This window comes from Rhinolophus ferrumequinum, chromosome 5 (assembly GCF_004115265.2).
Source record: "Rhinolophus ferrumequinum isolate MPI-CBG mRhiFer1 chromosome 5, mRhiFer1_v1.p, whole genome shotgun sequence".
Lineage (NCBI taxonomy): Eukaryota > Metazoa > Chordata > Mammalia > Chiroptera > Rhinolophidae > Rhinolophus > Rhinolophus ferrumequinum.
In genome coordinates, this window is record NC_046288.1 from 32453549 (window position 1) to 32481450 (window position 27902).

The following is a 27902-nucleotide window of genomic DNA, read 5'->3' on the forward strand; positions in this document are numbered from 1 at the left end:
TAAGAACCGTTAGCCAGCTGAAGACTAAACATCGAACTGTAAACTGCTGGAGAACACAACTTAGAGCCGAGGCCACAGTGAATCCTGTCTCCGCCTACTCACCAAACCTAGAACTTGGTTATCTCTTGCTTGGAACACACCTGTAGCACAGATCAAGTTGTGATCTCAGCAGCTCCAAGAACAAGGATCACAGGCCTGCCTTAACACATGCACTGTCAACAGCGGGATAGACAGTAGGAGGCCCACTGGACCTGCCTTTAAAAGGCAGACCCTGGGCCCTATGTAGGGGTATTTATCTCGTGAAATTAGGAACCTAACAATATCAGAACATGAAAAATGAAAGGCTCGAGACGGGAGCATGGGATGCATGAGTAGTGGTCTGTCCACTGGGGAATGGGAATGTGGCTCAGTGAGTACCAGTTCTCACCAGTCAAGTCAACCACTCTTCTTACTGTAAGAGGGTACGCAGAGCCACAAACGCCTTCCACAGTTGGCTACGTGGATGAGAAGGATGGAAGTGCCTATCTTCTGGTCCAAGGAGAAGAATTTCTCTCCCAACACTGCTGGAACTGTAACGAGTAGGAAAGGGGGATGAAAGAGGGTGGTATATAGAGTAGTATAACAAGTTTGTAAGCTGTAAACTTGGCTGCTAACTTCCAGCAGCTAACTTGGAAATAACCAGTTTTAAAGTTCCCAGTCTCCTACACAACTGTTACCTAGTCTACAGGTGGATAGAAATTCCTTCAGCAGGATCTCAGAGGATGGTTTCTGGGTTTCCAGTGCAGCACACTCTTCACTATGCCATATAAACAGTGGCAAGATTCGTGCCAAAGCACTACACAGAAATGCAAAGTTAAAGCATTTCCAAGAGGGGCCAACCTGATGTAGCCCAGGTATGCAACTGGTAGGTAGAAAAAGTGTTTAAAATTATCTGGTTGTAAAAGACTATTCTACATTATGATGTCTAACTCTGATTTTCTAGTGTTTTTAGATATAATGATGTATTAGGGAATTCTTTATTCTAGATCATATCTGATGTTTTATCTGCCACATAAAAATTTATTAGCATTGATATATTTTCCTTACAAAGGAAAAAAAAAATCAGACTTAAAACAAGGAAAGACTAAAATTCTTGAATTGTGATTATGATTTAATACTTGTGTGAATATGAATGGTCATTCTCCCAGAGCCAAATAAAGCACCAGACAGAATTATATAAAAGTAATTACAATCAAGAATTTATTTGTTTTCATCTTTAGAAATAAAAAGGTTTAAACAAAAAGTTGCATAAAATGATAAAATGTAATTTTGTATATCCTAATTGCTTAGGTGTGGTCTGTAAATTCCAAATAAGTAAAATAATATAAAAATATATTTTCAAATCTTTATAAATGAAAAGAAAACCACACTAATCATTAAATACTCTTAGATTTTCTTTACTCCTCCCACAGATGAATTCACAAATATAAAAACTGATGTACATTTACATTCTGAAGTACAAATCTCCGACAACCAAGTAATCACAGTTTATGTGCAAAGTAGGTATTTCATATTTACTTGCTATGGAAAGCAGAGTACAGGCTCAATGGAAAATAACCATTAAATAATGATTATTTTTAAGAGAAATGCTGCTGTAAAAATGTACAATTGTACATATGTTTGGTAATTATGTACTTCTCAAAGTAAATAACAGCTGTTTGCTATCTTTCAAAGGCTGTCTTTGAAGAGCTGTGAAATGACTTACTTCAGTTTTTGAGAACAGTAATTTGTCAGTCACCTCAAAACTAAGCCAGGAGAGGACTGTTTTCTTTTTATTTTCCCCCATGTGGTCTGACGCAGCAAGAAGATTCATTTCACAAATGTTTAACACAAGTCTGTGAACTGTCAACTAAAGACACCACCTCTGACGTGGATGGTTTCATTCAATCCATGTTCTACCAACTTTATATCTTCTAGGTCATCTTTTATGATGCTAATCAAGTGGCTAAGGCCTTCCTGTTGTTGTTTCAAATGCTGGAAGAAATTAAAAATATATTAATAGATTACTCTATTAAACTGCAAGCTACTCACAGGAAAAGGACTAGCAACACAGCACTTATCTGCTCTAAATATAGTGGGCATGCCTATTTAAATGTTGTACTGTATCTTTTGCTAATATTTGTACATTATCTACAGTAAAATACACATTATAAAAAGCAATACAAACATAAAATGAAAAATATCTTCAACAAATTTTACAGAACATGCAGATGTTTTTTAGATTCCTTTTATCAACCTTTGATAAAAAAAACAAAACAAAGGTATGATATTAAAACAACGCAAAAGGGAAATATAGATGACCAGCAAAATAATCCTTCTGAAAACAGAATTTTCATGTTTTGCAGTACAAAGTACATAGTGATGATAATGGTGATAACTATAATTGCTAACATTTTTAAGAGTCCCTCCCCAGGTGTTAAGGGAATATTAAAAGCTTCATAGATATTAACTAACTTGATATTAACTAACTTAACTCATTTAAAATCCTTTTGCGCACACTTTGGTACTATTATTACCTCTTTTCTACAGAGAAAGAAATTGAGATACAGGTAAGTAATGTGCTCATACACTAGGTGATAAGCCGTGATTCAACCCCAAAACTATTCTGCTTTTCACCATTTTAGGTAGGTGTTTATACTATTCACAATTTTATTGCATACATAGACTCTTTAATACAGTTCTTTATTCCAATATGTTAGAATCTTTCAGTTAATTTTATTGCAAATATTTACAATGGAATATAATCGAGTGCATGTATACCTTCCAGGAACCTAGAAGCCAAACTAGTTTTTAATTGCATAAAATGGAAATATCCATTCTAAAGCACATCATAAAATCAGAATTGCTGACATTTATAACCATCGAAAATCCTCAGGACCATGCCAACAGTCTTACCTAATATGTTCCACCGAGTTTACCATCTGAATATATTGTTTAGACACAGTCAATGGTTGGACAGCTCTCATTAAATCAATCTGTATTTATACTAATGAAAATAAGCTAGAGCACTACTTCCCAATTTATTAATACAACGTGAACCTTAGACAAATGGTTGGATGTTCAACCCTGATGGCTGATGGGATCAATAATCCACATATTTATAATTTATATGTGGGATACAAGTTGGAAAGATATGATACAGAGCAGCTACTTCTTAAAATTTGCATACAAATCACTCCATGCTCTTGATAAACTGTAGACCAAGTAGGTCTGGATTAAAGATTGAGATTCTGCATTTCTAATGACGTGGCAGGTGCCGGTACCGCGCTGCCTACACACTGAGTCGCAGGGTTGAGGGAACTTCCGTGCCTCTGTAACCTCTGAATTCATCTTTTTTGGAGGTGGGGAAGAGACGGATTTATTTTTTTATTATGGTAAAATATACATGACAAAAATGCCTATTTTAACCATTTTTAAGTGTACAATTCGGTAGCATTAAGTACCTTCACACTGTGCAACAATCACTACACTCTATCTCTAGAGCTTTTTCATCTTCCCAATCTGCAGTTCTGTACCCATTACACACTAACTCCCCATTGCCCTTCCCCTCAGCTTCTGGCAACCACCATCCATTCTGTGAATTGGACTACTCTACATCCCTCATGGAAGTGAATCATAAAACATCTGTCCTTTTACACTGGCTTATTTCACTTGGCATAATGTCTTCAAGGTTCATCTAGGTTGTACTGTGTCAGAATGTCTTCCCTTTTTAAGGTTGAAGAACATTCCATTGTATGAATACACCATATTTTGGTTAGCTATTCATCCATCTATGGACACTTGGCTTGCTCTCACATTTTGGCTACTGTGAATAATGTATCTGTTTAAGTTCCTGCTTTCAATTCTTTTAGGTATATACCCAGAAACAGAATTGTTGGATCATATAGTTAATTCCATGTGTTTTTTTAAGGAACTGTTTTCCACAATGGCTGCACCGCTTTACACTACCACCAGCAATGCACAAGGGTTCCATTTGCTTCACATCCTTGTCAACATGTGTTATTGAGGTTCTTTTTAGGGTTTTTTTTTTTCTTTTTTTTTGGATAATAGCCATCTTAAGAGATGTGAAGTGGTGAATTCACCTTTTTAAAAGTGCACTCTAGTGCAACACTTACCTGCTTGATTTCTCGTAACAGATCTGCATCTATGTAATACCTTTCTTCAGATTTGACTGCTCCAAAATGATTCTGCATCCTGATTTGGGACATCAATTCATTCAGTCGGCCCTAAAAATAAGACTGAGTTCAATTACAACTGCCAACAACAGCAACCACTTCTAGAAGAGAATGTGTTCCTTTAAAAGATGAGTACTACTTTATTAAAGGTGTCTAATTCTCCCTCTGTACAGTATTTGAAATATTAATACAAGCCAAAAACATCACAATTAAGAGTCTACTTTAGAAAGGAAATTTTGATTAAAGAGAACAAATACTTTAAAAAACAAAAATTTCTCTTTTTGAAGACCAAGTACCATTTTTCTAAAGATCCACCAGAAATAAATTTTAGCTTTGTGGTGTTGTAAGTGCTTACCTTAAACTGAGTAGGTGCATTTAGTTCACACTGAATTGTATCTAGCTGAACTCGCAACTGCTCTTCATCAGCTTGGATGGCATACCCACTCTTCCTCTGAATTTCCTGTTTGATTAGGACCTATACAAAGACAACCCACCAATACCAATAAATCACCTCTCTTCAGCTATTTCATTACAAGTAATTTCATTACAATCAGTTGTTGAAAGAAATCAGTTGAATAATACACTAATAATATAGTATGAATTTTAACAGTTCAAGATTTGAATTGTTTATCCATTTGCATTAGACAAGTTACATTAGTACATTGATACTGTTTTCAATGGCTGCATAATTTTTCATGCATTATTAACCCATAATTTATTCTTCTACTGAAGGGAATATATTTTGTTTCAAGTTCTGACACTATCAACAATGCTATAATAAACATTTTTGTATATTACCTTTATTTACTGGTATAGACCCCAAGAATGAGACTGCTGGGTTTAAAAGTATGTGATTCCATGTTAACAGAAGCTGCCAGATTGCTTTCTCAAAAGGTCCTAATAATTTAAATTCATCAGGGTACATAAGAGAGTACCCTTTCCCCTGCCTTCTTGTCAGCAAAATGTTGTGTTTACATTTTTCCCCATCTAATGAGGGCAAAGGGAGCTCAAATTTTTTCTTTAATCTGAATTTCCATATTATGAACTGCCCTTATACACTCTTTGCCCATACATGTTATTTTTTCCAAATTATAGGATCTCTTTGTATAATATGAATATTTAACACTACAGCTAAAATCAGAGCTGTTTCCAAATTCAAATGTTTTTTTCTGAAACCTATCAATTATTGACAAATGGTTTCTGGTATCTTTCACTATACAAAATTTTCTTATTCTCATGTAGCCAATTTTGTTTCATAGTTTCTGGCTTTCTGGCCAAAAGTCTCTTCAATCCCTAGCCTCATAAATTTCTTGAAGTTTTTAATCCATCTTTTTTTGGTGTATGGTATGATAATAGCGGTCCAGTTTTACTTTTTTCCAGATGGATAGCCTGGTACTCCAGCATTATTTATTCAATACACCGACTGAATTTCTGTTCTGTATATCTGTGGTAATGTCTCCTTTCTCACAAATTTTTCTTTCTTCAGACTCATGAGATGTTTAACCATTTTAATTGGTCTTTTCAAAAAAACAGCTTTTCAACTTATTCTTTCTACTACGGCTAACTTTTTTGGTTTCACACATTTTACATTATCTTTATTTCTCACTGGCTACTTTTGGCTTAAAATGAATACTAAGTTCCTTATTTTTTTTGCATTTGTATTTTAAAAATGAACATTTTTTTAAGACTATAAATTTTCCTCTGGATACAGGTTTTGCTGTATCCCACTGTTTCTGTTTTCATGATAATTGATAATTTGATTTTTTTCTATTCATTCTTTTATTTCCTGTTGTTAACTTACAAGTCCTATTGTTCTTTTTAATCCATTAATAGTTACACTCCCTTTTCTAGCACTCAAAATCAAGTATGTATTTTTTTATCTTTATGAAAACCAGATACTGATCTGACGTATGCTTTCCTTACATCAAGATGATTTATTTATTTATTTACTGCTTTCCCCCTACTCTCTCAGTAAGAGGTGAATTTTGGAATATTTTTAACTTTCTTCGCCCAGTCCTGTGAGACTGCTCCTTCAACTTCCAGGTTTTGCTGAGAAAGTTTGGTACTTTCAGTTTCAGACTATTAGTAGTACCTTTTGGTCTGTTTTCCTATTGCAAAAATCCATATTTAGCACTTCTACCACACATACAGTCTTATAAATGTTGAAAAAAATAACCAAATTATTACCTGTAAGGTTCTATGGGAAAGGTCCATGAGTTTCCTCTTGTATTGTGCAATTTTGGCCATAGTTGTAGTTTGATTCTTCTGTAATTCACTAATATCTTCCGATATGATCTGTTTAAAAAAATTTTTTTAAAGGTAAATCAAGTATAGATAGCACAACTATTTATCAGGTTCTATTTATCACAACTATTTATCAACTATTTACCGATACACAAAGTCTAATTTCTCAGATGAGCCTGAGTCATTCCTCAAAATACAAACCCTTTTCTTTTAAATATTCCTTTATATTTCTCCATCTTTGTACATCTAAAAATTAAAATGTACCATTCAAAAATTTATTTAGAGCTCCAGGAAATTTAGTCATGAGGCAAAGTGTATAGAAAAATAAAACATATACTTCAGAAATAATTAAGGAATTTGAAGTAATTTTATAGAACAGAGCCAACAACTAGGCTATGAATGGAAAAAGATCTATAAAGTGACACCCAGGAGGGACCTTAAGAGACAATTAAATCTAACTACTTCTAGAAAATATAGTCCAATTCTTAACTGTTAACAGAAAACTTTGGAGGGAGTGATCAGAGTAGGGGGGAAAGGAAGGATATTAATTACATAGCTGAGTACATTTTTTATGCCTCTGGGTATCTGACTTGCTCTTTGCTTGGTCTGAAATCCCACTGTTCTGCCTGATGAAGTATTAATCTTACAGACTGAGTTAAAATTCCATTTCATTAAAGTTTCCAAATCAGAATTTAATCCCATAATTGTTCATCTATGGCATTGGCTTATACTGAGATATTAAAATAAAAGGTGAGAAGGTGTGCAAGATATATTTTAGCATGTCCACCTGCACATGTCACCTTTTAAGGAAACTTTCCAATGCCGGGCCATGTTATTTGTATTATGTGACCTAGGCACCCTCCACATCCCAGTATTTTAAAACTGTTTCAAAGGACATAAAAGACCTCAATGAGTAAAGAAACAATATTAAATCATTCAGTCATGAACATGTTAAGATTTAATTTTCTACAAACTTTACATTTAACGCAATTCCAACTAAAACTCTAACACTCCAAAAAACTGACTCTAAAATTTGTAGAACATCCATAAAGAGCTTTAAAAATTTTGAAAACAAGAATATTGGAGAGTCACTCTACCACATATTAAGATATACTTCCAAAGCCATAACAGTAAAAAAACAAAACAAAAAAAACACCTTGAAACTTATTTAAGAACAGGCTACATCATATATATGGGAACTTGGTTTGATAAATCATTGGGAAAAATATCAATTTTTTTGTAGATGACATTGGAAAAATTGGCCCACTATTTAGAGAAAAATAAAGTTGCGCTCATAAACCACTTAACTATATACAAAGCTAAACTCCATGAGGACAGAAGACCCAAGTGTTAAAAGTTAAACTATCAAATATTAGAAAAAAAAATGTAGGAGACTTTCAGATCTTGGGGTGAAGCATGATTTCTTAAGCAAATTCCCCAAAAGAAAACACAAAGCAAAAAACTGATGAGTATCATTAATTAAAATTAAGGTTTTCTGTTCAACTAAGGACACCAAAGACAGAGAGATGAGATAGGAGGCGGTATCTGCAATGCTATACACAGACTAGGAATTAGAATCTACCGTAAACGAACTGAAAGTCAATAAAGAAAAGATGTGACGCCCAGTGGGAAAACTCGCAAAAACATGAACGATTCAATTCTGGACAAGATGAACTACGTACGACATGCCACTCTGTCCTCTCCGATTGAATACTGCTATAAAATTTGAACAGAATGCCTGGACAACTATTTGACTCTGAAAAATAAATACTGGCAGGAGGACCAGGGAAGGAGACGTGAAGTACCACTGAACCGGTGGTGAGTTTTCCATTTTCTCCCCGTAAGGTATTCCCCTCATCTGGTTTCAACACAGCCCCAAACCTGGAAGTGAGCATCTTGCTCACAGCTCCAAAAAAAGCCTGTGAGCTCTGGCGTACGCAGATACATTACGATGTCTAGAGACGTGTTTCTCAACTTGAGCACTACAGGCACAGGCTTACCTCGAAGATACTGTGGGTTCGATTCGAGACCACCACAGTAAAGTATATATAGCAATAAAGCGAGTAACACAAATTTTTTGGTTTCCAGTGCAGAAAAAAGTCATGTTTACATATACTGCAGTCTATTAAGTATGCACTAGCATTATGTCTAAAAAATATGTAGCCACCTTCATTCATTATCTTAGCTGGATCTTCTGGATAACTTGCTGCAGCTTCCGTATCAGCACTTGATGCTTCCTTCACCTTGTGGTTCTATGTTTTGGAGACAGCGTCTTTCCTTAAAACCTCACGAAACCAACCTCGGCTACTAGCTTCAAACTTTTCTTCTGTGGCTTCCTCGCCTCTCTCAGCCTTCATAGAATTGAAGAGAGTTAGGGCCTTATTCTGCAACAGGCTTTGGCTTAAGGAATGTTATAACTGGTTTAATCTATGCAGATCACTATAATTTTCTCCATATCAGCAGTAAGGCTGTTTCACTTTCTTATCATTTGTTCACTGGAGTAGCACTTATAATTTCCTTCAAAAACTTCCTTTGCATTCACTACTTGGCTAACCGGGGCAAGAGGCCTATCTTTCAGCCTATCTCAGCTTTTTATCATGCCTTCCTCACCAAGTTTAATCATTTCTATTATAATAGCTGTTGATTTAAAGTGAGAGGCATACAACCCTTCCTTTCACTTTTACACTTAGAGGCCATTCTAGGGTTATTAAATGGCCTAATTTCAATATTGTCGTGTGTCAGGGAATAGAGAGACCGAGAGGGAAAGAGACGGGGGAATGACTGGTTGGTGGGGCAATCAGAACACACACATTTATTAAGTTCATCATCTTACATGGGCATGGTTCATGGAGCCCCAAAACAATTACAATAGTAACATCAAAGATCACTGATCTCAGATCACCATAACAAATATAATAATCAACAAGTATGAAATATTGTGAGAACTACCAAAATGTGACAGACACGAAGAGCAAAAGCTGTTGGAAATGGTGCCTTAACACCTACTGGAAGCAAGGTTGCCTCAAACCCTCAATTTGAAAAAAATGCAATTTCTGCAAAGCACAATAAAGCAAAGAGCAATAAAATGTGGTACGCCTGTGATAATTTGGGCCAGGTAATGCTCTGTTGCAGTGGCACTGTACTGTCCACTGTAGGATGCTTATCAGCATCCTGGCTTCTACCCACTAGATGCCTATAGCACTCCCTAGTTGTAACAATCAAACAAATCTCCAGTCATTGCCAATATGCCCTGGGGGACAAAATCACCACCACCACAATCCTCCACTGAGAACTGCCCTAGACCAACCCTTAAAAAAACTGACAGTTGAAATGACAAAAATAGAACGCTAAAAAATGTCCAAATAACCAAAAAAGCAGAGAAGAGAAACAGGAATGAAAAACAAGGAACAAATAATAAAATGGTAGGCCTAAATCCCCACTTTATACTGTATACAAAAATCTCGCTTTAAATATGATACCCAGTCATGGCTGCATATCGATGTTCTGGTCAATGACGGTGGTCTCCTAAGATTATAATGGAGCTGAGCAATTTCCATCGCAGAGATATTCTCGTTGTCCTAAGGTCATAGTTCACGCATTACTCACATGTTTGTTGTAAACAAACCCACTGTGCTGCTGGTCGTATAAAAGTATAGCACATAAATTACACACAGTACATAGTACTTGATAATCAACAACTACATTACTGGTTTATGTATTTAATACACTACACTATCATTATTTTAGACTCTACTCTTTTTACTTACAAAAAATAGTTTGCTGTAAAGCAGAATGCTGAGTTACGATGGCAGCAGCCTCATACATCTCGTGTTTACCACATCTCCTGATTACATCATTTTCTTTTGTGCTTGATTTAATCTTACGTTGTTTTGTACAGTAACACGCTGTAGAGACTTGTAGCCTAGGAGCAACAGGCTATTCCATATATAGACTAGGTGTGTAGCAGGCTATACCATCAAGGTTTGTGTAAGTGTACTTTATGATGTTTGCACAATGATGAAATCTCCTAAGGACATCTTTCTCAGAATGTATTTCTGTCCTTCAGCAGCACATGACCGTTAAGGAGGTTAAAAGTAAAAGGATAGAAAGACAGCAAACAAACACTAATCCAAAGAAAGCTACAGTGGTTTTATGTTAAAAATCAAAGAAAGTAGATTTCAGAGCAAAGAATATTACCAGGGATAAAGAGGGACATTATATAATAATAAAAGATAAATTTGCTAAGTAAATGTAGTATGTAAAAGTAAAATGTAATCCTAGATACATATGTACCTCTATCAACAGACCTTCAAAATACATGAAGCAAAAACTGATAGAATGAAAAGGAGAAAAAGACAAATCAATAACTGTAGCTGGAAATTTCAACTCTCCTCTCACAATAGATCTACTAAACAGAAAAATCAGAAAGAATATAGAAGAACTGAACAATCTACCAACTGGATTTCATACTAACAGAAAACTCCACCCAAGAACAGGAGAATACATTCTTTTCAAAGGCATGTGGGTTAAAAACCTTAACAAAGTTAAAAGAAGTGAAATTTACAAAGTTCTCTGACTATAACAGAATTAGACTAGAAATAACAGGAAAATTTCCAAACCCTTAGAAATGAAACACACTTCTAAATAATCCATTGGTCAAAAAACCCAATGTCAAATAGAGCTCTCAAGGGAAATTAGAAAACATTTTGAACGGATCAAAAATGAAAACACAACATCATCAAAATTTATGGAATTCAGGTAAAGCAGTGCTTAGAAGGAAATTAAATAGCATTAAATGCTTATATTAGAAAAGACAAAAGGTCTCAAATTAATAACCTGAACTGCTACTTTAAGAAATTAAAGAGAGAGAAAAATAAAGCAAACAGAATAAAGGAAATGGTTAAGAGCAGAAATTAATCGAATTATAAACAGAAAACTAGAGAAAAATCAATGAAAATCTAAGCTAATGAAGGGTCTGGAAATCATCTCACATGCAAATCTATGCTGGAATTTTCAGCCAGAGAAGCAAATACTAAATAGGAAGAATGTTTATGATGTTCAAATATCTGTACAGCTGTCATAGGAAGCACAGTGATTACCTACAAAGCAATGTCAGAGAGTATGGGTGTAAATTAGAGCAAGACAGATACTGGATCAATGTAAGAAAGAGAATTCGTATCAATTAGAGATAGCTGACAATGAAATGGGTTCCTTCATAAAATAGTAAGTTTGCATTACTCAAACAGAATCTGAATGAATATCTCATTAGAAATTCCATTTAGAAAATTTGGAAGTGACCTCTAAGAACCTTTAGGTATTCAATTACAAAAGTCTACTTTATAAAATATTATGTAGATTTAAGTATTCAATAATTTAAATCTGCTTCATCAACCTACAATTATATTATGACAACATAAAGAATCATAATTGCAGCCTTCATTTTCATAAGGCCCCATAAATAAAAGTGTTTAATAAAGCAAATAATATGCATTCTCTGGCTGGAACTGGAAATGAAAGTTAATTTGCTAAGCCAAATATTTTAAATTCATTGTTAAAATATATCAAATCAGATTTACATGATTTTGGAGACCATAATAAAGTAGTTGTATAAAACCGTAACTGTTAATTTGCAACAGACACTGTATTATTTCCCTATAATAACACATGATAAAATAATAATACATGATAAAAAGAAATGTCTATGATCCCTTATCCTACTCCCAGGGCCAGAGCATGAAGCTAAATGCTTACATCTAATCTGGTCTGATGCTGCTTAGTCATCTGATCTTGAACCTTCAGTCTTCGAAGAAGTTCTTTGAAACCCACCATTGGTACAGGAATTAACCTGAAGAAATGCAAGTGGTCAATTTTCAGACCTTATGTCTATTATTACAAAATACAAGAAGGTTTTCATAATAACATTCATATAATTTCACATTAAATTTCTAGGGTTTGAAGGCAGATCTATGACTATGAAATCAACAGTGTTACACCACAGAGATTTTATTCAACCTCCCTATTTTACAAATAAGGAAATACACATTACTCAGAAGTTAATTATTAAAAGCAGTTATTAAAAAGTTAATTACTAAATGTAATTAGGGTACTGGCTCAGATTTTTATGTTTTCACTACACTATGCTGCCTTACCATAGTCGACATTCTGTAAAAAGCAATAGAAATGAAAATAATCCCACCTCAAATGTTAAACCCACCTCAAACGTAAGAATTAAATAGCTTGCATCTGTTTGCTTCGCTAGTAGCAAATACTAGTGCTTATATGAAAACAAGATGAAGATACACTTACTTTTCAGAATCAGGGTTATCCACCTTGGCTTGCTCCCAGATAATAGGATCGACACCTACCACAAAGAAGAAATATTTCTTCTAAAAGAAACTATTTTCCATTTTTATAATACCTGAATGGGAAAGGTCTTCCCCAAGTGAGAAACAAGACCCTTAAGCTATAATGAAAAATGACTGTCAAATATGACCACTATAAAAATAAAAAATTTTCTAAGATAAAGCTAAAAAGTGCAGATAGAAAGGAAATACCTATAACCTATAGGATAATAGATTAACCTTCAGAATATAGAAAGAGCTCCTATAAATCAGAAAGGAAGACCAAAAAACCTAATAGAAAACGGGCAAGGGACATGAATAGGTAGTTCACAAAAAATATAAACACGTGGCTAATAAACATAAAAAGGATGCTCAACTTTACTAGTAATCAGGGACATAAATGCAAAGGAAAATAGGTATTAATTTTTTGTCATCAGTGCGGCAAAATTAAAAGACATAATTTTCACTGCTGACAAAACAGCAAAATGAGAAAATATTAGAAAAATGAAAAATATGAGAAAAACAACACATTCCTGTTATGAATGTAAATGGTAGAACTTTGTCTGGAGAGCAACTTGGCAGTATCTAACAATATATAAAATATACATAATCTTGACTCAAAAATTTCATTATCAGAGATCTAGTCTAAAAAAATACATACCTATGTGTTCTAAGACGTATGTACAAGGACGTTAATTGTTGAATAGTTTGCAATAGTCAAAAGGTAGAAAAAAATTACAGGTTAAGTGATGTAAGGTACATCCGTGGAATTCCACAGTTTTCAAAAAGAGTAAGATCTACCTTCCTGTACTGACATGAAAAGTACTAAGACATACTGTAAGTGAAAGGGCAAGCTGCAGTCTACTTACAGAGCAGAATCCTTTTTAAGGACTTCCATGTACATATGCTTCTATTAAAATCATAGATAAAGGACTAATAAGCACAATTATTAATAGCAGTTACTTCTGTGGAAGGGAGATAAAGAGGGCCTGTCTATCTATCTCGTTATGCTACCTAGAATCTTTTATGGTGAGAACACATTGAAGTTTTACTTGAAGACTCAGTTAAAATAAGACATAAGCTAGAAAAAAATAAATCAACATATTAAGAGTAAATTACCTTTGGGTAGATGGACTATGGACTATTTTTCTTTAGATCATGATGTCCCAAAATTTCTAACAAACATTAGCTATATAATAAAAAAACTAGATGAGTGAATGAATACAATAAAAAACATTCAAAACTATGTCCCTAATAAGCAGACATGATAAGCTGAAACTGGTTTCATTAACATTAATAACCAATCAACACCTCCCAAAATCGAGGAAGCATACATTTATAAGCCTTTCATTTCCTCAGCTGTGAGTCTAGAAACATACCAGCAGGAGGATTCTGTAAAAGCTGTTTGACCTGTGCAGGAGAAAGTTCTGTTCTCATCATAGAAAGGGTTACACCAAGTTGCTGCAGTTGTGTTTTTATGTTGGTTTGCTCAAGATGGGCATATAGTGTTGTAGCTGGAACTCTTCTTGAAGTACCATTTGGAGAACGCTCAACAACATAAATGACAACTTCTGTCCTGGGAAAAAAATAACCAAGTTATAAAATACGAAGCACATAACTCATAGCCACAAATATCAACGCAGCAGGTGATTTTAAAAGAGCACTAGCTGAATTCAGAAATGGTTGTTTTAAAAGGGAATTAAAATATTTTTTCTTAAATCTCAGAAAATAAGGAATCCTTACTTAATGTTATATTCACTTGCAAATCAATTTAAATGGTAAAATTAAAATGAAAGAAGCAAATAAGATAATATTTGTAAAAGACTTAGTTGCAAAGTCCTATGTAAATGTTACTATTTTTTCTAGATTTGAGAAGTGTTTTAGAAATTCTGAAGATTATGGGTTGCTTTACTGCAAGACCAAGAAGTAAAACCTGATTTCAGTTATATCTCACTAATAACAATAATTCTTCTAACCTAAAAATATCACCAAGTAAATGTCTTGCCACTAAATATGAAAATTATAGGACAAGGGAAGTTAAACAAAGTTATACGTGAATAGTAATCAGTTAAAACTTTCCATTAATGTTAATGTCTTTGTGGCCCTTGATTTGCACACAGCCATGATTAATGTTTCTTCATGTTTCTAAATGAAAAAAAAATCTAAGAAATTTTAGCGTCTAATAAGTTACAAAGTCCAAGATTAAGAAAAAACTTTTTAAACATTTCTATATAAATACTAAAAAATCACTAGCTGAGAAATAACATCCTGTTCTGAGATTTAATTGGTGCTTTAACAACAAAACACTCTTGATCACTCTATTTGGATCAAGACACACAGAAATAAATAGTATATTTAACGTCTACTTACTGATCATCTGGCAATGTTTTAATACCCTCCACATTTACAGTAAGGGTCTGGTGTCCTCCCAAAACTTTATGCAATGATTCTACCAACTGCTGTTGCTGACTTCGAATATCTGTTTCTTTTTTGTTGAAAACTAAAACCACTAGCCCATCTTCATCTTTATTATTGGGCATACAACTATAACCTACTGCCTGTGGAATGACAAAATAAACGGTATCAAAAATATGTACAGACCTTAAATCAGATACTTAATATTAATAGCTAAAACAGGGGAAACAGCTTAATGTCTGGTAGTGAAGGAAATGATTCTTAACTCCTTGTGCCCTTGGAGGTCACACGATTATAAAAAGAAATTATTTTACCCAAGAATAACAAACTTACAAAGTGAAATTAAAATTTCCTTTTCAACAGAGTAACTAAATAGCTTTTTCCTCCAAAAAACTTGACTGTTAGATGTTTCTGAACACTGTTGTAACAACTCTGAATGTTATATAAAAATGACTGCAAAAGTCATGGACCAAAATGTAAGTTGTTTTAACTATATATCAGATTCATGGAATCTCAAGTTTTAGATATATAAAGAAATGATTTATTAAATACTTTTAAAGTAAAATAATAACACTGACAACTTACAAATACCATAAAGAATGTCCATCATTTTAGGATTTTATGTAATACAAGACATCATGAAACAGGTTAGTTTTTTACATAATATTGAATATGAAAAACTATCTTTCTAGAGAATTACTCTTAGAAGTCTCTTCTCTTTTGTCACCAACTTATAATGCATGTTTTTAAGAATTTAAATTCACTCTAGATTAGTTCATTATACCCTATGTATGTTATTTACCAACTTAAAAAAATTAAATTGTTATATTCAACCTATGTCTACTGTATGCCTTTTAGTCACTAAACAAAAGTATTAAAATTTCAAATATACTTTCTTTTTGTCAGAGTGATGAGATAAAGAGATGTTTTCTAACAAGATCAGGAGGTCACTTCTTGTTTAACCATGTTCAAGGGTCTGATTCTCAGTTTTGCAGTTCCAAACACAGGCTTATGTACACACTGATTAGGTTTAAGAGACTGACATAGACCAACAAAACTGACAGCCTCAAAAGAGGCTGAAGTATAAACTGGATTGCAATACATAGATTTGTTATGAAAAATACACAAATTGACTTAAATATTCTCACTGGCTGATGAACAGACTCTGAGAAGTCAAATTCAAATGAGAAGGTTGTTTGGCAGGCATGGAATCAGAACAAAGAAATCCGACTACATTGTTTTAATGGCTTTGGCATCCAGCTATAATAGTGACAGTTGGATTATACATGCCACTCAGAACAGATACTCCCTGTCTGCTGGTTAGGATGTACAATGTTAGATGAATACCACTCAATTCTAGTTTTACGTCTCCCTTCTTATAGATGCCAAGCAGACCATTCCCCTTCTGTTAACACTTTTTACCCCAGTTATAAACTACATTCTAGTCACACCTTCCCTCAGTCATATTTTGGTCCCTTTCAATCATACATACTATGTAAGAAATGACTTCAATATTGTAATTTCTGTATTTTTAAAACAAAAGTATAATTGTACCATGTTTAAAGAATACTAAAAAAAAAAACACACACACAAAAAAAGCAATTGTTTTCTTGGTATTATTTTAATCCAAACACCATATTCTCTCTTACATACACTCTCAAGTTAAGATGAAAAGAAATATTAGTACCTTAAATCGGCAAAAGGGATTTTCTTGTGTGAAATCCACTGGTGGAATGTTATTGTTGAAATATCCTTTTCCTGTTCCCCAAAAGGCCTGCAGTTGATTCCATTTTGCTAAAATAGCATCTCTCTCATCTCCTAACAGCGTTGGAGCAGAAAGAGCACTTGCAGTATTTATCAGTTGGTTCGACTGGGCAGGAGCTTGTGTAGGCTGACTGAAGAGACCACCTAATGCTAAAAATATACCCCCAAATTAGTATTTCAAAAAAAAGGATCCATTGAGACCCTAGGTATGGTATGCAGAATAGTTCCCCCACAAAGATGTCCACATCCCAATCCCCAGAACCTGTAAATATGTTTACAGCAAAAGGGACTTTGCAGATGTGATTAAGAAATAAAGCTGAGATTATCCTGGATTATCACAGTGGGCTCAATGGTGTCCTTAAAAGCGAAAAGGGAGGTCAGAGTCAGAATGAGATTTGAAGATGTTATGCAGCTGCCTTTGAAACTGGGAGAAGGTGCTACAAGCCAAGCGATAGAGACTCCAGAAGCTGGGCAAGGTAAAGGGATGGGTTTTCCCCTAGAGCCTGCAGAAGAAACACAGCCCTGCCAAAACCCTGATTTTTAACAGTGAAATTCATTTCTGGATTTCTAATCTCCAGAACTGTAACATATTTTTGTTGTTTTAAGCCACTAAATTTGTGACATTTTGTTATAGCAACAAAAGGAAACTAATATACTAGGACAATCCTTATAATGTTAAACTCACTTTTCTAATAGCATCTTAATACAATTAATTCCATTACCAGAACACAAATTGCCACACAACTTCTCCGACAGAAAGAAGGCAAAGTTAAGATCAGATCAAAGTGTGAGAGAAGTAAATACCCGTGGTACATGATATTATAGCTGTTAAGTAACAGCTGAGTCACTGAATGGACTAAAATCACATAACACAAAATTCTTTAAAAAAATTATCTGATTATACAAAAAAAAAGGAAAGTCTCAGTTTGGTGACTGTATGCCTTTAATGGCTCGACACCTGCTTATCTCACTTTTTAACAAAAGGAGAACAAGTCTAAGACTCGGAGTTTAAGGCAAAGGTATCAGGCTAGAATTTATTAATACTATTTTATTTTCTTTGTACTTACTTTATTTTCTTTATAGCAAATGATATTTGTTTTCCATTTATAGTAGTGGTATGAATTTTTCTTTTAAAATAAATGTATTTAATGTTTAAAAGTATTGATTTAAGGAAAATCCTTAAACAATGATACAAATGGTATGTAGATAAAAGAAAAATCATGATAATACCAAAATGACCTGAGTTTTAGGGCCACTACATTAGAGGATTATTTAAGTTTTCTTTCAGCTCTAAAGATTGCAAGTGTCAAGATCAACTGGGCTTCTAAAGGGCTAGAGAGGTGCTCTTGTTACCCACCAGATGATTATTATTAATTCCCAAATGGGCATACATGAAACTTGCAGAGAACTGGACTAGAAGCCAGAAGACTTGAATCCTGGCTTATTAGTATAAAAGCTCACTAAGTAGCTCTGGCCAAAAAATTCCTCAGCTTTGTCTACCTCGACTTTTAAATGAGGTAAATTAACTATCACCTATACTGATTTACATTCAGCTTCTCCTTTTACACTCACACTAGATTACAACCACACTAGCCTCCTCAGCATTCTCTAGCTGAAAGGCACTGAGGAACTCAAATTATAAAATCTAATGGACTCCTTTCAAGTCTGAGCATGAGACTTCTCATACCTTTCTACCTTCTCAGGGCCCTGGTACTGCTGAAAATCTTCAACTTTCATTGAACACATATCCTGCTTGAAAAGCTCTTCTCCCTTAGATTTCCTGACAACAGTCTTCCTGGTTTTATATATCATACATATATTCATACCTACATCCTTTCATTCATTCATTCACCATGCATTCTTTCAACAAATACTTACTGAGTACCCACAGTCAGACATAGAGCTAAATACTAAGGATACGGTGGTTAACAAGACAGAAAGGTTCTTTAAACAAACTGAGCACATCAAACAAATATTACAGTTGTGGTAAGTGCCTCAGAGAAGTAGAAGGCTGTAACAGTACTAAACAAAGGAGCTAAGCAAGCCTAAGAAGGGATCAAGAGAAGGCTGTTCCACTAGAACTTCAGGAAAGACCTAAGGGAAATGGTTAGCCAGGCCATGGGGTAGGGACAAAGACGAACAGCATGTGCACAATCTCTGTGGCAAAAAGGGGATGATGGAGCTGGCAAATGCAATAAGGAGTACTAAATAGTAAGGCAGGAAAAAAAATAGCCTGGGTTATCATTCAGGGCTCACGTTGGCCAAAAATATGATAATTTGAGCATCAGAAAGGATAATGAATGCAACCAACTCAAACACATTCCATTTATTAAAGCTCATGCATTCAAAATAACTTGTAAAAGTAAAGACCAAAAATTTTTAAATCTGGAAAAACTGGACAGCCACATGCAAAAGACTGAGACTAGACTATCTTACCCCATCCACAAAAATTAACTCGAAATGGATTAAAGACTTGAATGTAAGTCCTAAAACAATAAAAATACATAGAAAAAAACATGGGTACTAAACTTACAGACCTTGGCCTCAGGATTTTTGTGAACTGGAGCCTAACCAAAGGCAAGGGAAATAAAAGCAAAAATAAATGAATGGGACTACAAACTAAAAAGCTCCTGCACAGCAAAAGAAACTATCAACAAAACAAAAAGGCAACCAACTGAATGGAAGAAAAAATATTTGCAAGCAACAACTCCAATAAGGGCTAATATCCAAAATATATAGAGAACTCAACAACAAAAATCTGATTAAAAAATGGGCAGAAGACCTGAATAGACACTTTCTCAAGAAAGATAAACAGATGGCCAACAGACATATGAAAAGATATTCAACATCACTAGTTATTAGGGAAATGCAAATCAAAATCACAATGAGATGCCACCTCACACCTGACAGAATGGTTATTATTGAAAAGGAATAACAAATGTTGGAGAGGATGCTGGTGGAAATGTAAATGAGTACGGCCACCATGGAAGACAGTATGGAGGTTTCTCAAAAAATTAAGACTAGAGCTACCAGCAATTCCTCTGCTGGGTATTTACTCGGAAAATATGAAGACATTTGTTTGTAAAGATATATGCACCCCGTCATTCATGGCAGCATTATTTACAATAGCCAAGACATGGAAACAACCTAAATGTCCATTAACAGATGACTGGATAAAGAAGATGTGGGACACACACTCAAATGGAATCCAACTCATAGTCAGAAAATAGATGAAATACTGCCATTTGTGACAATGTGGATGGATCCTGAGAGTAATATACGAAGTGAAATAAGTCAGATTGAAAAGTATAAACCTTACATTTCACTCATGTCGTGGGAGGGCAAAGTAGGTAAAGGGGGTCAAATATATGGTAAATGGAAGGAAATTAGACTTCGGGTAGGGAGCATGCAACAAGTACACAGATGTTGTATCATAACCTTGTATACCTGAAAATTATGTATGTCATTAACCAATGTCACCCTAATAAATTTCATTTTACAAAATTAAAAAAAGAAACTCAACTCCTCAGACACCATTGGAAATAATCAGACCACCAATAACTTCTTATAAAAATTGTCAATTAAAAGAATTTATCCTGCCTTTCCTATACAAATTGTATTTCAGGTTGACCAAGCAGTCTTAAGGGAATGAAGAAAAATATCCTTTTACAGAAGAATTTCAATGTGGAAGGGAGGGCAGAATCAGAAAATCACCATTTTGCAACTTCTAATAAAATAACTGATTGAGGCAACGTTCATCAATGAATGAAACCATTAGAAACTGATGGGGAACTTTACAAGACAGGTTGGCTCTCACGACCTGCACCCACTGGTCAATCTCAGCGTCACTAAAAGAGGGACAGCCTCCTAATGTGATGCTTGCTGTAGGAAGCACATAGCACCACCTGCAAAGTACTTATGCCCAAAAGTCAAACTTGAATCTAACAACGTACCTGAAGCTAACTTCCTTTACTTTACCAGAAATATAGGGGATAAAATTAAATGATACAGGAAACAAGTCTAGAATGGGGGGGCATTTGACACGACAACTGGCAGTTTCTGCAACAATTCATAAGGGGGGAAAAGAAAGTGGAGAATTCTCTATATGAAAAAAAACCTTAGGAGACATAAGAAAATGTGTGGACCTTGTTTGGATAATGATTCAAACAAACCAAGTGAAGAAACCTTTGAGACATATGGAGAAATTTGATGAATGACTGGATGTTAGATGATACCAAAGAATTATTATTTGTGAGTTGGAATGATGTCCATGTTTATAGAGAGAAGCATAGTAAAGTAAAGGTGAAATGACACGTTAGGATGTTTGCTTTAAAGCATTTCAGCAATCAAAAATAAAAGCAGGTGGGGGGGAGGTGACAGATTTGTTTTATCTATGTGGCAAATTCTAACTTTTGTTGAATCTATTTGGTAGAATATGAGATCACTTTACTATGCTATTTTTGTGTGCTAGAATTTTTCATAATTAAAGAACAGTAAGTGTTCATTGGATTTGGGATGATTAATGACCTTATCTATTTGAGTAAAGAAAACAGAAACTAGATTAGTGGGCTAAGAGGTAACAGAAGACATCAGCAGGGAAATCCCACTCTCCCATCACTATTTCAAGTAACTTATAAGAAAGGGAGAAGAGAATGGTAGCTGAAGTGAGATGTGGGATTAAAGTAGTTCTGTTTTATTGTTACTCCATTTTAAGAAAACAAAAAAAGAAACTTCAGATTGTTTAAATGTGGATGAGACGGATCCTTAGAGAAAAGTTGAAGACTTTTTTTTGGGGGGGGTTGGAGGAGGGTTTGCTGGAAAGAATACTCAATAGCACAAGTGTCCCCTGAAGGTAGGAGGATGTGAGACCCAGAGCACAGGTGAGAAAAGGATGGGCACGGGGGTAAATAGATCTGGCAGTGGGAAGTTGAAGGAATTACACTGAGGGATTCTGTTTTCTCTTAGAAGTAGAGGTCAAGGCCATCTCCTAAATGATGGGGCAGGGATTGGGAGGGGAACGTGGAGGGCTGCTAAAGCGGCTGGCCAGGGTCTCTCTCCTGACTTAGGCAGTGGTTACAGGCTGTTCACCTTATATATAATTAAGCTGGACTTCTGTGCAGTTCTCTATATTTGTGTTATTTTTATTTAGCAACAACAAAAAATTTAAATGAAATGATACAAAACACAGCGGCCTTATAATCCTAATCATGCCAAGCAGTCTTCTCCCCAGTTGCTATCACCGTCTATAAACATGAGAAGCAGCTTTTGGATTCTGTAAAAGAACATATATAATTCCTCCAAAAAAAGGTATCCACTAAAGGGTTTTGATCAGTGCACTCAATGTTAGCTATATTATTATGGTTTTATGTTGGAAGATGAAAATCTCATACTTACTAGCTGGTTGCTGCTGCTGCTGCTGCTGTGTATTAAATCCTCCAAATCCCAGTCCAGTTCCCAAGCCAGTACCTAAACCAGTACTAGTCCCAGTTGTGCCAAAACCAGTACCAAATCCAAAACCTTTGTTCTGAGTACCACCAAAAAGTCCTTTGAAGGAAAAATTGAAATTGAGTTAAGTTTTTTAAAAAAATCAGACCTCTAGCTCATTTACTTCTACAAATGACTTAAAATTGTCCTCTTACCAGTAGTGCCTGTGTTAGCTGGAGCAGAAAAGCTGAATGCAGAACCGGCTGTTGTAGATGTTGTCCCAAATCCTCCGAACCCACCTAATTAATTATAAGGGGATAAATAAAATAGAATCTTTTTTATACCTAAGAGGTAATTTCTCTTTCAAATTATTTTATAAGTAATTACTACATATAAAGACAAAATATATTGATCTAATTTTCCTTTCTCTACTTTCAACATCATTTTTTAAAAAAAACCACACTAATCAAGAAGCCAATATGTTGTAAGAAATAAGCGACTAAGTATTTTAAGTAGAAATACCACAATGCAATATTTCCCTTCAACTAAAGGAATGATTAACAGTTACAGCTGAGAAAACCTGTTAAGCCTATTGCCATTATGTTTAACAAACCCTAAAATGACTATGTATGTACTTTTAGAGTAGGGGTTGCAAATTCAAATGCCTATAAGATTTAGGCTGGTAACATTAATGAGCAGAGGAGACTTGGTATTTACTGACTGGTGGAACTGTTCCATGTGAACTGTTTTTAAAAATGGCAGCAGTTCCTGAATTCCAGCAGATTATTGCTACAGGAGAATGGTAGTTTAGCAGTGTTATACATTCCCATTTCCCCCAAGAGAAATAGAACTAGGTTTTCTACGTGAAATGTATAGAATCTTAAATCCTAATTCAATTGTGTTTTTGCAGCTAATTCAAACGTTTTTAAAATATTGTGCCCAACAGATCGTAACGGCAGAGTGTGTTGCCAGTTTGCAACCTTGGCTTTGGTTAATTTATATTTTACTTTAGCTTGTATTTCTACTTAGTCTCCACTGAGACTAAGCAACTTTTCAAAGAAAACATACCAATATACTGATCTCTATACAACAAGAATGTGTTTCTTGAAGGAGGAGATGAGGGAAAAAAACCACAAGTGCCACAAGGCTGTGGCAGGGAAGGTGGGCAGAGCTATCACAGGTCTCTGAACCAGTTGGGCAACTCTGACAGATACACAAATTTTATTTTGGGGTTAAGTGTAGAGACGAAATTAATCTTAACTATATCTAACTTGACAGATGAATGGAAGGGAATACTAGCCAATCTAAAATTGTTTCATGCGTTTTCCTCATTGTTAGTCTTTACCTGATTACCAATGTGGTGCCAAAAAGACTTTTAAGACAAATGTTCGAATCATTAGTATTCTCTGAGCTCTGCCGCAGGTTTTCTGGGATTCTAACTTTTACTCTCATATATTTCTGGTCTAAGAGACAGAGATTCATCAATATTTCAACATAAAAGATATAAGAAGGAAAAAAACCCAGCCCTCTGATAGTCATCATTAATTCTGATATGGAAAATTACTCAAGACAGACTGCATGTTGCATGCAGGCACAACCAAATACTCTTTTTACTGTAGGTTCTGTTGCACTAGTACAAAACTGTGAACATTTTTTATTACAAATCATGTAAAGTACTGAACATGGTTCTTAAATCTGTTTCATTACTCTTCACTTCCATAGAAAAACTGAGATATATTCTGAATTGGCTACATAATAAAAATATCAGTCAGGATCTTATGCTCCATAATACCAAAAATGTTTATTAGCAATAGTGGATCTGCAAGGATATAAAATAAAAAAGTAAACAAGAATTTCTAACAGCCCTTTGCTGAAGGTTGTTGTTGAACATATATAAAAGCAGTTAAAAAACAGTTAATATCACAACTCAAAACTTAACAGTGATAACTGCATATGAACATGAAATCAAGCAAATAACCAACAGGTTTACTTATTGTTGGTGAATTACAGTACAGCTGGGTGGCTTTGCTCAGAAACACAAATTTCAAAATAATGTTTCTGATTTACCCAGTGCCAATTTTAAGCAAACAGGGAAAAGCAAACATACCAAATGACAACGATATATGATCACTTTAAATATATCTTAACGATAATGGATTATTTTATCTTTGGAATTTTCAAGTATTCTTCAAAACGTTTTCAAATCAGATGCCAAGGTGATATTCACACTACAGTAACAAGTAACTGCGTAAAATACCAGACTTCCCAAATAAGTTTCAGGGAATAAATAATGTTTACCAAATGCATAGAATTGGCATGGGCATACGTGGCATAATGTAAGAGAATATGGACAATAAATTCATATACGAGCAGCTGAGAAACAAGACTTTTCTGTGTCATTGTATGTAAAGTATACGTAGACCTATTTTAAATTTATACATATACACACATTATAGGTTCTATTTTGCAAAATTTCCAATGAGTTTCAAACAATCCATCTTCGTAGTAAAATCTTCATAATTATTTTTTTGAATGCAAAGATGTCTAGCCTACCTTTTAAAACTCAATGACGACAATAAATTAAATTGCTCTCTCGGATCATTTCTCAAATTATCCCGCAAAGAATTGGGGATTCTTTCTATAATTACGTATCTTATAGAACGTATACTAATTAATCGGCTGAGTTGAACAAAGAAATACATTATTATTATTGTTATACAGGTTAAAAAACAAGACAGGTTACTGCTGTTCGTATAAGACTTGTTCCCTTGGGAAACACAAGGACAATAAAATGAAATTCCAATGAAAGATGCAGGAAAAATGAAAAATGACTGCAGGAGTCCAAGAATCCCAGGAATATGGGCCTGACTGCTAAGTTTATACTTTGGAAGAGATAGCTAATAATTTGGAAGATATAGTCTACTCAAAATAATAATAATAATACATTCCAAATTCTTATCACTTGGTATATTTTGTTCACTTAAATGCAAACAAATGAACATAACTTGCAAGACTTCCCCAAACTAAATATTTTAAGAGTCAAAACTTGGTAACAAATGTTTCTATTCGACATTAGGAGATAAATTTCCTTTCCTTATTAGACAAGTCGCTGTTCTTTCCCAAACTCTAGGAACCACAAAATATATTCTTGGACTCCAGCTCCCAACATTCGTTACACATACGACCCGCAGTATCTACCTGCGCTTGCCAGACTGTTACCAAAATTGAACGGAGTCGCCGAGGTAGTAGAAACACCGAAATTCCCAATATTAAAGTTCACTGCAGGATTAGCAGTTAATCCGAAACCCCCAAAATTAAACCCACCGGCGGTGGAGTTGGCAGTCTCAAGCCCACCAAATCCTGCTAGGCGTGTAGGCAAAGAAACAAAAATTTTAAAGGGGAGAGGGGAAAGAAGAAAGAAGAAAAAGAAAAAGCGAGATAAGGATTAGAAGAGTCTGCAGCAAGTTTCACAGAAGTGAACAAAGACAAACCTGGACTGCTCCAAACGAGTTAAGAAAGCGGAGGAGGTGGGAACAGGAGGAAGGAGCGGGCGCGTGAAGTCCCCGAGCGAGGACCAAAGGAGCCGCGCGAACGCTCCCGCATCTCGGGGCTGGGACCTAAGGAGCCGCAGGGCAGCACCCCGGGGTCCCCCAGCTTTATCCTCGCCTGGCCCAGCAGCGGGAGCCACGTGCGCGTTCCCGCGGATCGCGGAAGCTAAGGTGGGCAGCGGAAGGCAGGTCTCCCGCAAGGCAACGGAGGACCAGTCCCCAGCCTCTCGGAGTCCGACCCCCCGCGGCGGGAAGCGAACCTCAGGAGGGCAGGGCCCCGCGGGGGCCCACGCGCAGTGTGCGACCTCCAGATTGGGCCTCGAGTCCCCCCGCGGCCTCCTCAGGAGCCGCCTCAGCCCACTCCGCCGCCGCCGGCCCTTTTCCGAAACCCCCGTCTCCGCGGCGGCAGGAGACCCCCGGATCCCCGAGCCCGAGAGCCTCGGACCGAGGGTCGGGACTAGAGGCCTCCCCTCCTCCCCGGAAGAAGGCCCGGAAGGGATCACTCACCCGCCGGGGCCGCGGTGGCTGCAGCGGTGCCCGAGGTGCCCGAGGGAGCCCCAAAGTTGAAGGCCATATCGAAGGAGCAGGAACCAGGACCCCAACACGCTGCTCCCGCGATACTGGGTGCCCTCCGATTTTTGATCCGGCGGGGACACCGCCCCCAGATCGCGAAGTCCCGCCTCTTTTCTGGCCTAGCCTATGAGGCCGAAACTCACGAAAAACGGGGTGGGTGGAGGATGGAGAGGGAACGCCCGGTCCCGGTTAGCTTCCGGGGCTCTGTGGCTTCTTGTGGCGTAGAGCGTCACAACCGAGGTGAAATGCTGGGAAGCTTGCAGTGACGTGCCACCTGAGAGCCCTTAAAAGCTACCTTAGTGAGGTCCCTTTGAAAAGGTGTGCAGAAGGCTGAATACGTGTTTATAATGAAGACAGGGAGGAAAGAAAGCCAAATCCTCGTCTTGCATCGTGGGGATATGGATAATGGAGCCAATGGATACGGCTAAAACTGAAAAGTCACCAAGAATTGTGTCATGTCATGGGAGTTCATTTTTTTTTTAAAAGGCTAAAAGTGGTGCCTCTGAGAATGATGTCTCTCTTTTAGTTTTTTTGATATCACAGACCTTGTAGAATTATTTGATTCTTAAATCTATGTGCTTGTATAACTAATAAAAATAAAAACAAATAACAAAAAGCCATTGTATGTGTCAAAATTACAAATGTCCTTGGACCCAGCGATGCTATCTTATAAATGACTTGGCAAAATTATGGAATACAAGGTTATTCATTACAACATTGTTTATAAAAATAAATGATTGGAAACAACTCTGTTGTTCAAATAGGTACATTTATACAAAGGGATACTATTCAGACATGAAATGGGAACCGTAAAGTTCTTTATGTACTGAAAAGAAATCTCAAAGATAAATTACAGGGAAAACAATTTAGAACACTGTATGGGTGGGGAAAAAATTGGGGTGGAAAAAAGAGGGCTAGAATACATAAATATATATACTGGTATAAAATATTCCTGAAAAGATAAATTTTAAAAAATGAATAATGGTTGCTTCTAGAAAGATGAATTGAGTGGCTAGGAGATGGGTGTAGGAAGACATTTTACTATAAACCCCTTTTATGCTTTTTGAAAATGTAAATTAATTACCTATTCAAAAAAGTACTGCTTATAGCGGTGATTGCAGGAGTCCCAGTGAGGGCTCTGACACGTGGGTGAGGAAGCAGGAGCCGAGACTGAGAAGCATACCACTTGATTGATGGGCTGTGGAGGGAAGGGAAAGGAGGAGTCAGGCAAGAGTCTCTGGTTTCTGGCTTGTACAGTTGGGTAGCTTGTGATGCCATTCGCCAGGAATGGGAATTTGGGGAGAAGACAAGAAAAAGTGAGTTCCTTTCATTACTTGTGGTATTTGAGGATATACAGCAGGTCATTTGAGTATGTGAGA

The 27902-nt window shown here is 35.8% G+C and overlaps 1 protein-coding gene across 2 annotated transcripts; it reads right to left on the reverse strand.

Moving 5' to 3' along the window:
* Positions 1–1222: 1222 nt before the first annotated feature.
* NUP54 (nucleoporin 54) lies at positions 1223–26657 on the reverse strand. Of its 2 annotated transcripts, XM_033106126.1 has the most exons (13): positions 26458–26524; positions 25601–25762; positions 22618–22701; positions 22373–22522; positions 16902–17128; positions 15170–15357; positions 14179–14375; positions 12765–12819; positions 12210–12303; positions 6402–6509; positions 4570–4689; positions 4155–4265; positions 1323–2013 (listed from the first exon to the last, which is right to left on the reverse strand). In XM_033106126.1, exons 1-13 carry the CDS (start codon positions 26522–26524, stop codon positions 1885–1887), a joined length of 1692 nt encoding a protein of 563 aa, XP_032962017.1. In that variant the 3' UTR covers positions 1323–1884. The 2 variants fall into 2 exon arrangements, with proteins under 2 accessions (XP_032962018.1, XP_032962017.1); XM_033106127.1 differs by lacking the exon at positions 25601–25762 and having other exon boundaries at positions 1223–2013; positions 26458–26657.
* Between the last annotated feature and the right edge of the window lie 1245 nt (positions 26658–27902).

Excerpts from the sequence above, each read along its gene's own strand:
- NUP54 (XM_033106126.1), bottom strand. The coding sequence starts at position 26,524 with ATGGCCTTCAACTTTGGGGCTCCCTCGGGCACCTCGGGCACCGCTGCA. Across the intron at positions 22,523-22,617 it reads AGCTAACACAGGCACTACTG|GACTTTTTGGTGGTACTCAG; the intron begins GTAAGAGGACAA and ends TTTCCTTCAAAG. Across the intron at positions 6,510-12,209 it reads AGCATCAGACCAGATTAGAT|ATCATATCGGAAGATATTAG; the intron begins GTAAGCATTTAG and ends TTTTTTAAACAG.